The sequence below is a fragment of the Sorex fumeus genome, unplaced genomic scaffold, assembly GCF_029834395.1.
Source record: "Sorex fumeus unplaced genomic scaffold, SorFum_2.1 ptg000098l, whole genome shotgun sequence".
Lineage (NCBI taxonomy): Eukaryota > Metazoa > Chordata > Mammalia > Eulipotyphla > Soricidae > Sorex > Sorex fumeus.
Genome location: NW_026606155.1, coordinates 57412923 through 57427044, shown reverse-complemented (window position 1 = coordinate 57427044; position 14122 = coordinate 57412923). Strand labels below are relative to the sequence as shown.

Here is a 14122-nt window from a genome sequence, read left to right as displayed (position 1 = left end):
CAATTTAAATATTTCTTTCTAAATCTTCAGAGGAATCTTACTACCTCAGCTTAACTTCAGTCATATATTTTTACACACACTTTACCGGATAGAATCATTGCATGTCCTAATGCCTTAGATGGATTAATATGAAAAGTGTTCTTTTATATTTACATCCAACAACAGCCTGTGTCTGAGGAACTTTATGGAGTTCATTCAAGTGATTTCCAGCTTGAGCCAGAGGATGCAATAGAATGGGGAATGTCAGACACAGAAAGCCTGTTAAAATCTCAGGAAACTTTCGAAATTGTGCCGGTAACTGAATCAAGCAAACCTCTGGAAAGTGAAGAGCCTGCAAGTGATTCAAAAGCAGCCCAGAGGCTCTCTTTAAAGGTAAAACATTATTTTTGTTTGAAACAATTATGAGAGTTGAAGATGTGCAGATAAGGATAAATGAGTTTGGTAAGGCATGGGGGAGGGGAAAGGCATTTTGCCCTGGAAAAAGGACCTTTGACATATAGATTGTTCATCTGGAAAAAGGAGAAACCTGTGTCTTTGTTTGTTTGAGGTTTTTAGTCTTTAATGCACCCGTGGGAAGAGAAGACATTTTAAATTTTAAAATGGATTTTGTTTTCCTTTTCTCCAAGTTCTGTTTAGATACTTTTATTTATAATGTTCCTTAAAATGCTTTCAGACATTTAGTGTTCCAGCATCACACCTACCACCAGAGCGTCAGTGTCCCTCCACCAATGTCTTCAAAGTCTGACGAAATGAAACTTCTCATCCCACCCTCTTAGCAAATTCCATTCTGTAGATCCACTCAGGGACTGCTACCACTGGACACTTTTACTGTTTCTTTATACTGCACAAGAGTGATCATTCAGTATTGGTTCTGTTTCCTCTGATTAACCACTTAGCATGATAATCTCTCGTTTCATCAGTGCTGCTGAGAATTGCATGATTTAATTTTTTCTTATAACTGAGTAGTATTCCATTGTGTAGATATATTCGTTTCTTTATTGAATTATAAATGTCAGTGTGAAACTAACATAATAGTGACTACACATAAAATGAAACTATACATAAATATATTCATGAACCTATCATTTACAGTGCTATAAATCATAGTACTTCTATAAAATATAGTCTGAAAAAATTAAGAGAGATTTTGTTGAGGACGTTTAACTGTTTTTATTATTTTTTTAAAAGTTTGTAAAAATTCATTTAAAGAACCATGATTTACAAAGTTATTTATAGTTGAGTTTTAGGCATATGATATTTCAACACCAATCTCCCACTAGTGTCAACTAAGTTAAGTGGTTGTAGTTAGAGCTCATGTCTTTAGTGTGAAACAATCCCAAATTTTAAGTTAAAGCTAATGTTAAGAAATCCAGATCTTTGAAGCGTTCAGCATAAGAGAAGGAACACATGGAGGGTGCGGGATCCCGGAGGAAAAAAAAAAAAAGAAAAAACAGGTTCCAAAAAGAGCCGAGATCACCCGCAAGTTCCAGATGGAGTAGGTGCCGCATCCCGCCTCCCCCAGATGGAACCCCGGTGACCAGAAGCCTCTACAAACACAGCTCGAGTATGCGGGAACGAGGACTTTTTCTCAAAACCTTTTTCTCAAAAACTTTTTCTCTCTATATACAAAGTGATCAATGAGAAGTAAACCACCCAATCTTTCTCCCTGAAAGTCAGAGTTAAGTTTGGAGCACGGCCACAGCCCCAGAAACACAAGGACTTAATGCAGAACCCAGCAGCTTAGAGCAGAAAAGCGAACGGACGATGAGTTAACCCAGGCCATCATTTCTGCCCAGAGGGGAAAGGGTGTTGCCCCATTCGCCCTCTCTTCTCTGGAAAGAAGGATGGCGGCCGCATGGGAGCCTTGTGGACAGCAGGTATGAGCCGAGGGTGTGGGGGGCGACTAAAACCTCACGAGAAGGGGGGCGTTCCAGTCCGTCCTTCACGCCCTACCGAGGTCAACAGTTGCCCCCCACGAGCGGCTCCCCAGCATGGCCACAGTCCCAGAAGCACAAGGACTTAATGCAGAACCCGGCAGCTTGGAGCAGAAAAGTGAAAGGACTATGCATTAATCCAGGCCATCAAGTCTGCCGGAGGGGAAAGGGTGTTGCCCCATTCGCCCTCTCTTCTCTGGAAAGAAGGATGGTGGCCGCATGGGAGCCTTGTGGACAGCAGGTATGAGCCGGGGGTGTGGGGGCGACTAAAACCTCATGGGAAGGGGGGCGTTCCGGTCCGTCCTTCACGCCCTACCGAGGTCACCAGTTGCCCCGCACGAGCGGCTCTCCAGCACGGCCACAGCCCCAGAAGCACAAGGGCTTAATGCAGAACCCAGCAGCTTGGAGCAGAAAAGTGAACGGACTATGCGTTAATCCAGGCAATCATTTCTGCCCAGAGGGGAAAGGGTGTTGCTCCCTTCCGCCCTCCTCCCTCTGGAAAGAAAGATGGCGGCCACATGGGAGCCTTGTGGACAGCAGGTATGAGCCGGGGGTGTGGGGGCGACTAAAACCTCATGGGAAGGGGGGCGTTCCGGTCCGTCCTTCACGCCCTACCGAGGTCACCAGTCACCCCCCACGAGCGGCTCTCCAGCACAGCCACGGCCCCAGAAGCACAAGGACTTAATGCAGAACCCAGCAGCTTGGAGCAGAAAAGTAAACGGACTATGCGTTAATCCAGGCCATCAAGTCTGCCGGAGGGGAAAGGGTGTTGCCCCATTTGCCCTTTCTTCTCTGGAAAGAAGGATGGCGGCCACATGGGAGCCTTGTGGACAGCAGGTATGAGCCGGGGGAGTGGGGGCGACTAAAACCTCATGGGTCGGGGGGCGTTCCGGTCCGTCCTTCACGCCCTACCGAGGTCAGCAGTCGCCCCCCGCGAGCGGCTCTCCAGCACGGCCATGGCCCCAGAAGCACAAGGACTTAATGCAGAACCCAGCAGCTTGGAGCAGAAAAGTGAACGGACTATGCGTTGATCCAGCCCATCAAGTCTGCCGGAGGGGAAAGGGTGTTGTCCCATTCGCCCTCTCCTCTCTGGAAAGAAAGATGGCGGCCACATGGGAGCCTTGTGGACAGCAGGTATGAGCCGGGAGTGTGGGGGCGACTAAAACTTCATGGGAAGGGGGGGCGTTTCGCTCCGCCCTTCACGCCCTACCGAGGCCACCGGTTGCCCCCCGCGAGCGGCTCTCCAGCACGGCCACGACTCCAGAACACAGAAACCAATTTCTTAACTATCTGACTTTCAGTAGAAATACTTCCAGGGTCAATAGGTAAAATAGCAGAAATCCAAAACCAACATTTAATTCTTGAACCCAGCTGTAGAAAGCAAATCACTTCACAATGCTTTTTCAGCATGTCTGATTTTGGGGGGAGGGGTAAACTCTAAATAATAGTGGTGAATCTTTTATTGAAACAATGAATCTAATCAAAGCAGATAGAGTGTTAACTAGAATTCATCTGCCTCACAGGGATGGGGAGGGGTGGGGGGTGTGGTTTTATTGGGGTTCTTCATGGTAAAAAATAAGTATTGGTAAAGGGAAATGTGTTTGATATTTGCATGACTGAGACATAAACCTGAAAGCTTTGTAACCTTTCCCACAGTGATTCAATAAATAAATTAAAAAAAAAAAAGAAATCCATTATATGAATTTGAATGTTGGGAGGGGCTCTATTATAATATGAATGGACTAAAATTAATACCAATGTAAAGCTGATAAAGTTTTCCTTATGTTAACTTTATCCTCTTTGTCAGTGAAACACCCATTTACCATCAGGTTGTAGTGTATATGTTTGTAACACATAAGGAAAACAGCAAGACTACTGCACCATATTTGATGGAGTTTAAAGGAAGAGGACTCTGCTCTTCGTCCCCAACGTCCTGCCGGTCTTCTTTCCCTCCCAGCTAGTATCCTCCCCCCCACACACACCAGTTTCCCGTGGGGTCGTGGCCTCTTTAGAAATGGGCGTGGCTTCTGCAGAAGTGGGCGTGGGCGTGGCCTAATTTCAGGTGGACCAACGCTCACACAGGCAGTTAGTTTACTCATACCAAGAAATCTAGTGGAACATCTCATTTCCCATACCTGCACACCAACATGAAGAAACAACGCAAATCCCCACCACATGGGGACAAGGATGAAGAGTACAGAAGTCCCAGTAGGTGCTACTCACCTAAAGGAACTCTCTGAGATAGAATTCAGATATGAAGTCATAAAGATGTTCAATAAACTCAATGACACAGACAGATATCCAGTAACATGACAGAAAAAAATAGACAAATTATGGGAAGAAATGAGAGCAGAAATGTCCTGAATAAAAGACTCTGTAGATGAAATAAAAAACTCAGTCTATGCCCTCAACAGTAGAATGACCACAGCTGAGGACAGAATCAGTGAGCTGGAAGATCAGCTGCAGCAAGCCAACAGACAACAACAAACAATGGCAAGAGACCTCAAAATAGCTCTAAAGCAAATCAGAGTCCTAAGAGATGATTCCAAGAGGAACAACATTAAAATTATTGGAGTACCAGAAGCTCAGGGAAACAATCCCAGTGAAAAAGCCACGGTTAAACAAATCATTGCTGAAAAATTCATAGAGCTGGACAGTGCAGCCATTCAGATTCAAGGAGCCTGAAAGGTGTCAGCTAAAAGATACCCGAACAAAAACACTCCAAGACATATCATAGTTATAATGATTGATGCCACCGATAGAGACACAATACTGCAAGCAGCAAGGGCAAAGAAGGAAATCATACACAAAGGAGCCCCCCGTAGATTCACAGCAGACCTATCAGAGGAAACCCTCCAAGCCTGAAGGCAATGGTGGGATATAGTGAAAAAACTCACTGAAATGAATGCTTCACCAAGAACACTCTATCCGGCTAAACTCTCACTCAAAGTTGAAGGAACAGTACACTATTTTTTTGGATAAACAGCAGCTCAGGAACTTCATAGACTCAAAACCAACCTAAAAGAAGGGCTAAAGAGGTTACTATAAGACAAGACAAATCCTACAAGCACAGCAACCCTTACAGAAAGATGACAAAAAAAACCCCATAACAATAATCTCTCTCAATGTCAGTGGTCTAAATTCACCAATTAAGAGACACAGAGTGGCAAAATGGATTCAGAGACAGAAACCAACATTCTGCTGCCCACAAGAAACTCATCTCAACAGAGCAAACACAGACTCAAAGTTAAAGAATGGAAAACAATCCTGCAAGCAAATAGCTTCCTCAAAAAAGCTGGGGTGGCCATACTACTATCTGACAACATCAATTTCACGTTGAAAAAGATTAGAAGGACAGCAAAGGCTATTTCCTATTCATCAAGGGATGTGTACAACAAGAAGAAATCACACTCTTAAATGTATACGCACCTAATGAGGGAACAGCTAAATATTTAAAACAACTGCTAACAGATTTTAAGGAGGACAATTCTAGCAACACGATAGTACTCAGAGACTTCAACATTGCCTTATCACCTCTGGATAGATCATCAGGAACAAAACTCAGCAAGGAAACATTGACTTTGAAAGAAGGAATAGAAGAGAGAGGGCTTATAGACCTATACAGGGCGGTACACCCCCAAAAGAAAGAGTGCACATTCTTCTCCAGTGCACACAGAACATTTTCCAAAATAGATCATGTGCTAGGACACAAAACAAACCTCAATAGAATCAGGAAGATAGAAATAGTATCAACAATCTTTTCAGACCACGATGCACTGAGAATAGAAGTGAATCACACATAGACATGGAGAACCAAATCAAACACCTGGAAATTAAACAACTCAATGTTGAACAATGAGTGGGTCAGGAAGGAAGTCAAGGATGAAATCAAAGGATACCTGGAAACAAATGAGAATGAAGACACGAGCTACCAGAACCTATGGCTGCAGCAAAAGCCGTGACAAGGGGAAAATTTATAGCTTTGCAAGCATTTCTCAGGAAGGAAGAAAGGGCACACCAACTTGAATTGACAGCTCAAGATCTTAAAAAAGGATCAACAAAAGGAGCCCAAATCAGGCAGAAGGAAAGAGATCATAAAACTTAGAACAGAAATCAATGACATGGAAACCAAAGAAACAGTCCAAAAGATCAATGAAACCAAGAGCTGGTTCTTCGAGAAAATAAATAAGATAGATAAACCACTAGCAACACTCACAAAGAAACAGAGAGAGAGAACCCTAATAAACCAAATCAGAAATGAGAAGGGAGATATCACAACAGAAATCAAAGAAATTCAAAAGATCATCAGAGACTACTTTGAAAGTCTGTATGCCACGAAACAAGAGAACCTAGAAGAAATGGATAAATTCCTGGATTCGTATTATCTCCCAAGACTGAATCAAGAAGATCGAGAGTACCTGAATAGACCTATTAATATCAAGGAAATTGAAATTGTATTAAAAAATCTTCCCAAAAACAAAAGTCCAGGTCTAGATGGATTCACTAGCGAATTTGTCCAAACATAAAAAGAGGACGTTTTTCCAGTTCTTCTTAAGCGTTTCCAGGAAATTGAAGACATAGAAACTCTCCCAAATAGTTTCTATGAAGCCCATATATCTCTTATACCAAAAAGGAACAAAAACAACACAAGATAAGAAAACTACAGATCGATATCTCTGATGAACGTGGGCATGAAGATTCTCAACAAAATGCTAGCAAATAAAATTCAACAACTCATCAAAAGGGTCATATACCATGACCAATCCTGGGGATGCAAAGGTGGTTTAACATTTGGAAATCAATCAACATAATACATAATATCAACAAAAAAAGATAAAAACCATATGATCACATCAATAGATACAGAGAAAGCACTTGACAAGATCCAACACCTGTTTATGATGAAAACCCTTGCCAAAATGGGGATAGAGGGAACTTTCCTCAATATAGTTAAAGCCATCTACCACAAGCCTACAGCAAGCATCATCCTCAATGGGGAAAACTGAGAGCCTTGCCTCTAAGATCAGGGATGAGACAAGGATGCCCTATCTCTCTAATGCTGTTCAGTATAGTACTGGAAGTACTTGCAATAGTGATCAGGCAAAAAAAGATGTTAAGGGCATCCAGGTGGGAAAGGAAGAAATAAAGCTCTCACTATTCGCAGATGATATGATACTATGCTTAGAGAACCCTAAAACCTCTACCAAGAAACTCCTAGAAACAATAGACTTATACAGTAAAGTTGCAGGCTATAAAATCAATACCCAAAAGTCCATGACTTTCCTATACTCAAAGAGTGAGAGAGAAGAAAGTGACATGAAAAAACAATCCCATTCACACTTGTGCCCCAGAAAATCAAGTACCTAAGAATCAGCTTAACTAAGGAAGTAAAGGCCCTGTACAGTAAAGAAAACTACAAAACGCTACTTCAGGAAATAAAAGAGGACACAAGGAAATGGAAAGATATCCCCTGCTCATGGATTGGGAGAATTAACATTGTCAAAATGGCAGTACTTCCCAAAGCATTGTACAAATTCAATGCGATCCCCGTAACGATACCCATGACATTCTTCAAAGAAATGGAGCAAGCATTTCTGAAATTCATATGAACAATAAGCCCCCACGGATAGCTAAAGCAATTCTTGGGAAAAAGAAAATGGGAGGAATCAACCTCCCTAACTTCAAACTCTACTACAAAGCAGTAATAATTAAAACAGCATAGTACTGGAACAAAGGCAGATCTGCAGACTAATGGAACAGGGTTGAATAGACTGACATCTCCCCCCAAGCATATGATCATCTAATCTTTGATAAGGGAGCAAGAAATGTGAAGTGGAACAAGGAAAGCCTCTTTAACAAATTGTACTGGCATAACTGGACAGCCTCATGCAAAAACTGGGTTCAGATCTTTGCCTAACACCATGTACAAAAGTAAGATCAAAATGGATTAAAGACCTCAACATCAGACGGCAATCCATAAGGTACATTGAAGACAAAGTTGGCAAAACCCTTCATGACATTGAAGATAACGGTATCTTCAAAGATGTCACAACACTGGCCAAGCAAGTGAAAACAGAGATAGACAAATGGGACTATCTTAAACTAAGAAGCTTCTGCACCTCAAAAGAAACAGCGACCAAAATACAAAGACAGTCTACAGAATGGGAAAGTATATTTACCGAATACGCATCCAACAAGGGGTTGATATCAAGCATATACAAAGTACTGGTTGAACTCCACAAGAAGAAAACATCCAACCCCATCAAAAAATGGGGTGATGAAATGAACAGAAACTTTCTCAAAGAAGAAATCCGAATGGCTAAAAGGCACATGAAAAAATGCTCTGCATCATTAATCATCAGGGAGATGCAGATCAAAACCACAATGAGATAATTTCACACCACAGAGACTGGCCCACATCCACAAGAATAAAAGCAGCCGGTACTGGTGCAACAAAGGGACTCTCCTACACTGCTGGTGGGATTGCCGACTGATTCAGCCCTTTTGGAAAACAGTATGAACGATTCTCAAAAAATTAGAAATTGAGCTCCCATTTGACCCCGCAATACCACTCCTGGGAATATCTCCCAGAGAGGCGAAAAAGTATAGTCAACGTGACATCTGCGCTTGTTTGTTCATTGCAGCACTCTTTACAATATCCAGAATCTGGAAAAAACCTGAGTGCCCGAGAACAGATGACTGGTTAAAGAAACTTTGGTATATTTACACAATGGAGTAGTATGTAGAGGTTAGAAAACATGAAGTCATGAAATTTACATACAAGTGGTACTACATGGAAAGTATCATGAAAGTATCAAGTGAAGTGAGTCAGAAAGAGAGGGATAGATATAGAAAGTTTGCATTCATCTGGGGAACATAAAGTAAAATAATAGGAGACTAACACCCAAGTATGGCCGAGATTAGTACCAGGAATTTTACTCCATGGCTTGGAGGCCAGCCACACATGCTAGGAGAAAAGGGAGCTCAGATAGAGAAGGGAGCACCAAATAAAGGGTGTTGGGAGGATCCTCCCAGGATGGGAGAAGCATGCTGAAAGTAGACTATAGACCAAATATGATTGCCACTCAATGCCTCTTTTGCAAACCACAACACCCAAAAGGAGAGAGAGAACAGAGGGGAATGCCCTGCCACAGAGGCAGGGTGTGATGGAGGGTGGGGGGCTGGGGGTAGGAGAGATACTGGGATCCGTGGTGGTGGAAAATGGGCACTGGTGGAGGGATGGGTATTTGATCATTGAAAACCAAGCACAAAATTTGTAAGTCTACAACTGTACCTCATGGTGTCTCACTAATAAAAATTAAAAAAAAAAAAAGAAACAGTGGGCAAAATACTAAGACAGTCTACAGAATGGGAAAGGATATTTGCCAATACACACCCGACATGGAGTTGATATCAAGGATATAAAAAGTACTGGTTGAAATCCACAAGAAGAAACATCCAACCCCATCAAAAAATGGGGTGACAAAATGAACGGAAGCTTTCTCAAAGAAGAAATCCGAATGGCTAAAAGGCACATGAGAAAATGCTCTACATCATTAATCATCAGGGAGATGCAGATCAAAACAACAGTGAGATATCATTTCACACCACAAAAACTGGCTCACATCCAAAAGAACAAAAGCAACCGGTGTTGATGCAGATGTGGTGAGAAAGGGACCTTCCTTCATTGCTGGTGGTAATGCCTACTGGTTCAGTCCTTTTGGGAAACAGTATGGACGATTCTCAAAAAATTAGAAATTAAACTCCCATTTTAAAAAATTTATTAGTGAAACACCATGAGGTACAGTTGTAGACTTACAAATTTTTGTGCTTGGGTTTCAATTATACAATGATCAAATACCCATCCCTCCACCAGTGCCCATTTTCCACCACCACGGATCCCAGTATCCCTTCCACCCCCTCATCCCCCCCATCCCACCCTGTCTCTGTGGCAGGGAATTCCCTTTTGTTCTATCTCTCCTTTTGGATGTTGTGGTCTACAAAAGAGGCATTGAGTGGCAATCATTTTTGGTCTATAGTCTACTTTCAGCATGCTTCTCCCATCCTGGGAGGATCCTCCCAACACCCTTTATTTGGTGCTCCCTTCTCTATCTGAGCTGCCTTTTCCCCTAGCAAGTGTGGCTGGCCTCCAAGTCATGGAGTAAACCTCCTGGTACTCGGCTATTCTTGGGTGTTAGTCTTCTATTTTGTTTCTTTATATTCCCCAGATGAATGCAATCTTTCTATATCTATCCCTCTCTTTCTGACTCATTTTGCTTAGCATGATACTTTCCATGTAGTACCACTTGTATTTAAATCTCATGACTTCATCTTTTCTAACAGCTACATAGTACTCCATTGTGTACCAAAGTTTCTTTAACCAGTTATCTGTTCTCGGGCACTCAGGCTTTTTTCAGATTCTGGCTATTGTAAAGAGTTGAGCTCCCATTTGACCCAGCAACACCACTCCTTCGAATATATCCCAGAGAGGCAAAAAAGTATAGTCTAAGTGACATCTGCACTTGTTTGTTCATTGCAGCACTCTTTACAATAGCTAGAATCTGAAAAAAACCTGAATGCCCAACAACAGATGACTGGTTAAAGAAATTTTGGTACATCTACACAATGGAGTACTATGTAGCTGTTAGAAAATATGAAGTCATGAAATATATATACAAGTGGTACTACATGGAAAGTATCATGCTAAGCGAAATGTGTCAGAAAGAGAGGGACAAACATAGAAAGATTGCATTCATCTGGGGAACATAAAGCAACAAAATAGGAGACTAACACCCAAGAATAGTCAAGTACCAGGAGGTTTACTCCATGGCTTGGAGGCCAGTCTCACATTCTAGGGGAAAAGGCAGCTCAGATAGAGAAGGGAGGACCAAATAAAGGGTGTTGGGCATATCCTCCAAGGATGGTGGGACTTGCGTGCTGAGAGTAAACTCTAGACCGAACATGATTGCCACTCAGTGCCTCTTTTGCAAACCACAACACCCAAAAGGAGAGAGAGAACAAGGGGGAATTCCCTGCCACAGAAGCAGGGTGGGATAGAGGTCGGGGGGTGGAGTGATACTGTGATCATGGTGTTTCACTAATAAAAATCTAAATAAAAAAATAAAGTAAGAGGACTCGCTCAGGATGTGAGATGCATGCTGAAAGCAGACTATAAACTGAACACGATGGCCACTCGATACCTCTATTGCAAACTACAATACCCTAAACGAAAGAGTGAACAAAAGGGAATGCCCTGCTACAGAGGCAGAGTGGGGTGGGGGTTGGGGCCGGAGGGTTGGAAGGGCTACTGGAATCATTGGTGGTGGAGAATGGGCACTGTTGGAGGGATGGGTACCAGATCATTGTTTAACTGAAACCCAAGCGCGAAAGTTTGTAAGTCTACAACAGTACCTCATGGTGTTTCACTGTCACTGTCACTGTCACTGTCCTCCCATTGTTCATTGATTTGTTCGAGCGGGCCCAGTAATGTCTCCATTGGAGACTTTGTTGTTACTGTGTTTGGCATATCAAATACATCACGGGTAGCTTGCCAGGCTCTGCCGTGTGGGTGAGATACTCTCGGTAGCTTGCCGGGCTCTTCGACAGGGGCGGAGGAATCGAACTCGGGTCGGCCATGTTGGCTGCATGCAAGGCAAACGCCCTACCGCTGTGCTATTGCTCCAGCCCGGTGTTTCACTAATAAAAAAAATTAAAAAAAAATAAAGTGGACTTTTTATCTATGTTCATTAGGAATGTTGGTTTATAGCTTTCTTATATAGTGATGACTCTGTCTGCTTTTATATCAAGGATTATACTGACCTCATAGAAACTGGGATGATTGCTGTTTTTCAACTTTCAGGAAGAAACTGAGAAGGACATGAGGTAGATCTTTGAGGTTTGGAAGCACTTACTAGTTAACCTACTTGGACCTTGGACAAGTATTTTTATTTTTGGGGAACCTTTTTTTAATTGAATCACTGTGATGTACAAAATTATAAGACTGTTCAATCAGGGAGATGCAAATCAAAACAACAATGAGATATCATCTCACACCACAGAGACTGGCACACATTCAAAAGAACAAAAGCAACCAGTGCTGACGTGGAAGTGGGGAAAAAGGGACACTCTTTCACTGTTGGTGGGAATGCCCACTAGTCCAGCCTTTCTGGAAAACAATATGGATATTCCTTCAAAAGCCAGTAACTGAGCTTCCATATGACCCCGCAATACCACTTCGGGAATATATCCCAAGAATGCAAAAAAGCACAGTAGAAATGACATCTGTACCTATATGTTCATTGCAGCACTGTTCACAATAGCCAAAATCTGGAAACAACCCAAGTGCCCTAGAATAGATGACTGCCTAAAGAAACTTTGGTATATCTAAACAATGAATATTATGAAGCTGTCAGGAGAGATGAAGTCATGAACTTTGCTTATAAATGGATAGACATGGAGAGTATCATGCTAAGTGAAATGAGTCAGAAAGAGAGGGACAGACATCGAAGGACTGCACTCATTTGTGGAGTATGAAACAATATAACATGAGGCTGACACCTAAGGATAGTAGATACATGGGACAGATAGATTGCTCCATGGCTGGAAGCCTGCCTCATGAGCAGAGGGGAAAAGGAGCTGGAATAGAAAAGGGATCACTAAGAAAGAGATGGCTGGAGGAATCGGTTGGGATGGGAGATGTGTGCAGAAAGTAGATAAAGGACCAAACATGATAACCTCTTCGTGTCTGTATTGCAAGCCATAATGCCCAAAAGTAGAGAGAGATTATGACAAACATGTCTGCCATGAGGCAGGGGGAGGGTGGGAAAGGGGGGGTATACCAGGGATATTGGTGGTGGGGGATGTGCACTGGTGGAGTCTTGGGTGTTTGATCATTGTGTGATTGTAACCCAAATATGAAAGCTTGTAGCTATCTCACAGTAATTCAATAAAATTTAAAAAATACATATAGTACCTAAGCATAAAAAAAAGTTGTAAGTCTGTTATGGTCAGGTTGACAACATTCCCCCCTCCCTTTGTCCCCTTTTGATCATTATGGTTTGCAGTACACAAAATGAGAGGTTATTATACTTGCTCCCTCAGCCACTTTCAGCAGCAGTTCTTATCCAAAGAGATCATTTCCGACTGCCTTTGTCATATTGATCCCTTCTCTATCCCAACTGCCTTCTGAGGGAAACTTTTAATTTACCATTTTGATTATCTTGTTACTCATTTTTCTGCTTTGGTGTTCCATTTCCTTATGCAGTCTTAGGAGGATATAGGATTCCAATATTTTATCTCTACTAGGTTTTCCAATTTTTTGGAATAGAGTTTTTCAGAGTAGTCTGGGTAGTACTTTAAATTTATGTGGTATATATTACAACTTCTTTCATTTATGATTCAACTTATTATACCTTTTTCTCATTTTTCTTGGTAAGGCTTGCTCACGATTTGTATATATTGTTTATTATTTTGAAAAGCCTGTTCCTGGTTTTGTTGATGTTTTGTATTTTTTTTTTTTTGGTTTCTATTTAGTTGGTTTCCTCTCAGTTTTTTTCATTTACTTTCTCTGGTTACTTCAGACTCTCTTTGTTGATACTTTTCTAAGAACTTATGATGGATATTTAAGTTATTTTGTGAACTTTTTCTTGTTTCCCAATGAAGGCTTGCTATGAATTTCCCCCTTATAATAGCTTTTGCTCTGTCCCATATATTCTGGTAACACTTATCTTTACTGTTAAGTCATCTTTAGACGTTAGAAGGTATTAGTGCACGTTGGAGGACCCTTTTAGCCTTCACCCATTAATGTTGGTGGACTTCTACACTTTATTACAGTGATGGCTATGGGTAAGAGTCTGGTTTTATGCTGATCTGTGTAGCAATCTAAAGCTTGCTTTCACCATGTCTACCTGGATTCTCTACTTCTGTGTTTGTTGTGATTAGTTTTCACAGGTGAGCCTCTGAAGCATAAATTTGTGTCTCTGTGCTGTCTCCATTCTTTTTTAAGGGGGGGGGAAATTTGTTGATGTTTCAGCCACACTAAGAGTTAATCAAGGGCTAGTCCTATGCTTGGAAGGTACCATATGTAGTGAAGGGGACTGAACAAACTTGGCCTTGTTCCCTGTTTCTCTTTTGCTCTGAAAAGACCTTTGATGGGGAGCAGTTTTGCCCACCCCAGATGGTGCTCAAGG

At 42.0% G+C, this 14122-nt stretch overlaps 1 protein-coding gene across 1 annotated transcript in view; it reads left to right on the top strand.

The window, feature by feature from the left end:
* Nucleotides 1–14122, top strand: part of TTC6 (tetratricopeptide repeat domain 6) — a 217642-nt gene that overhangs the window by 59935 nt on the left and 143585 nt on the right. Inside the window, exon 3 of the mRNA XM_056133903.1 lies at nucleotides 166–372. Coding sequence (XP_055989878.1) covers nucleotides 166–372 — 207 coding nt within the window. The remainder of the gene's footprint in view (nucleotides 1–165; nucleotides 373–14122) is intronic.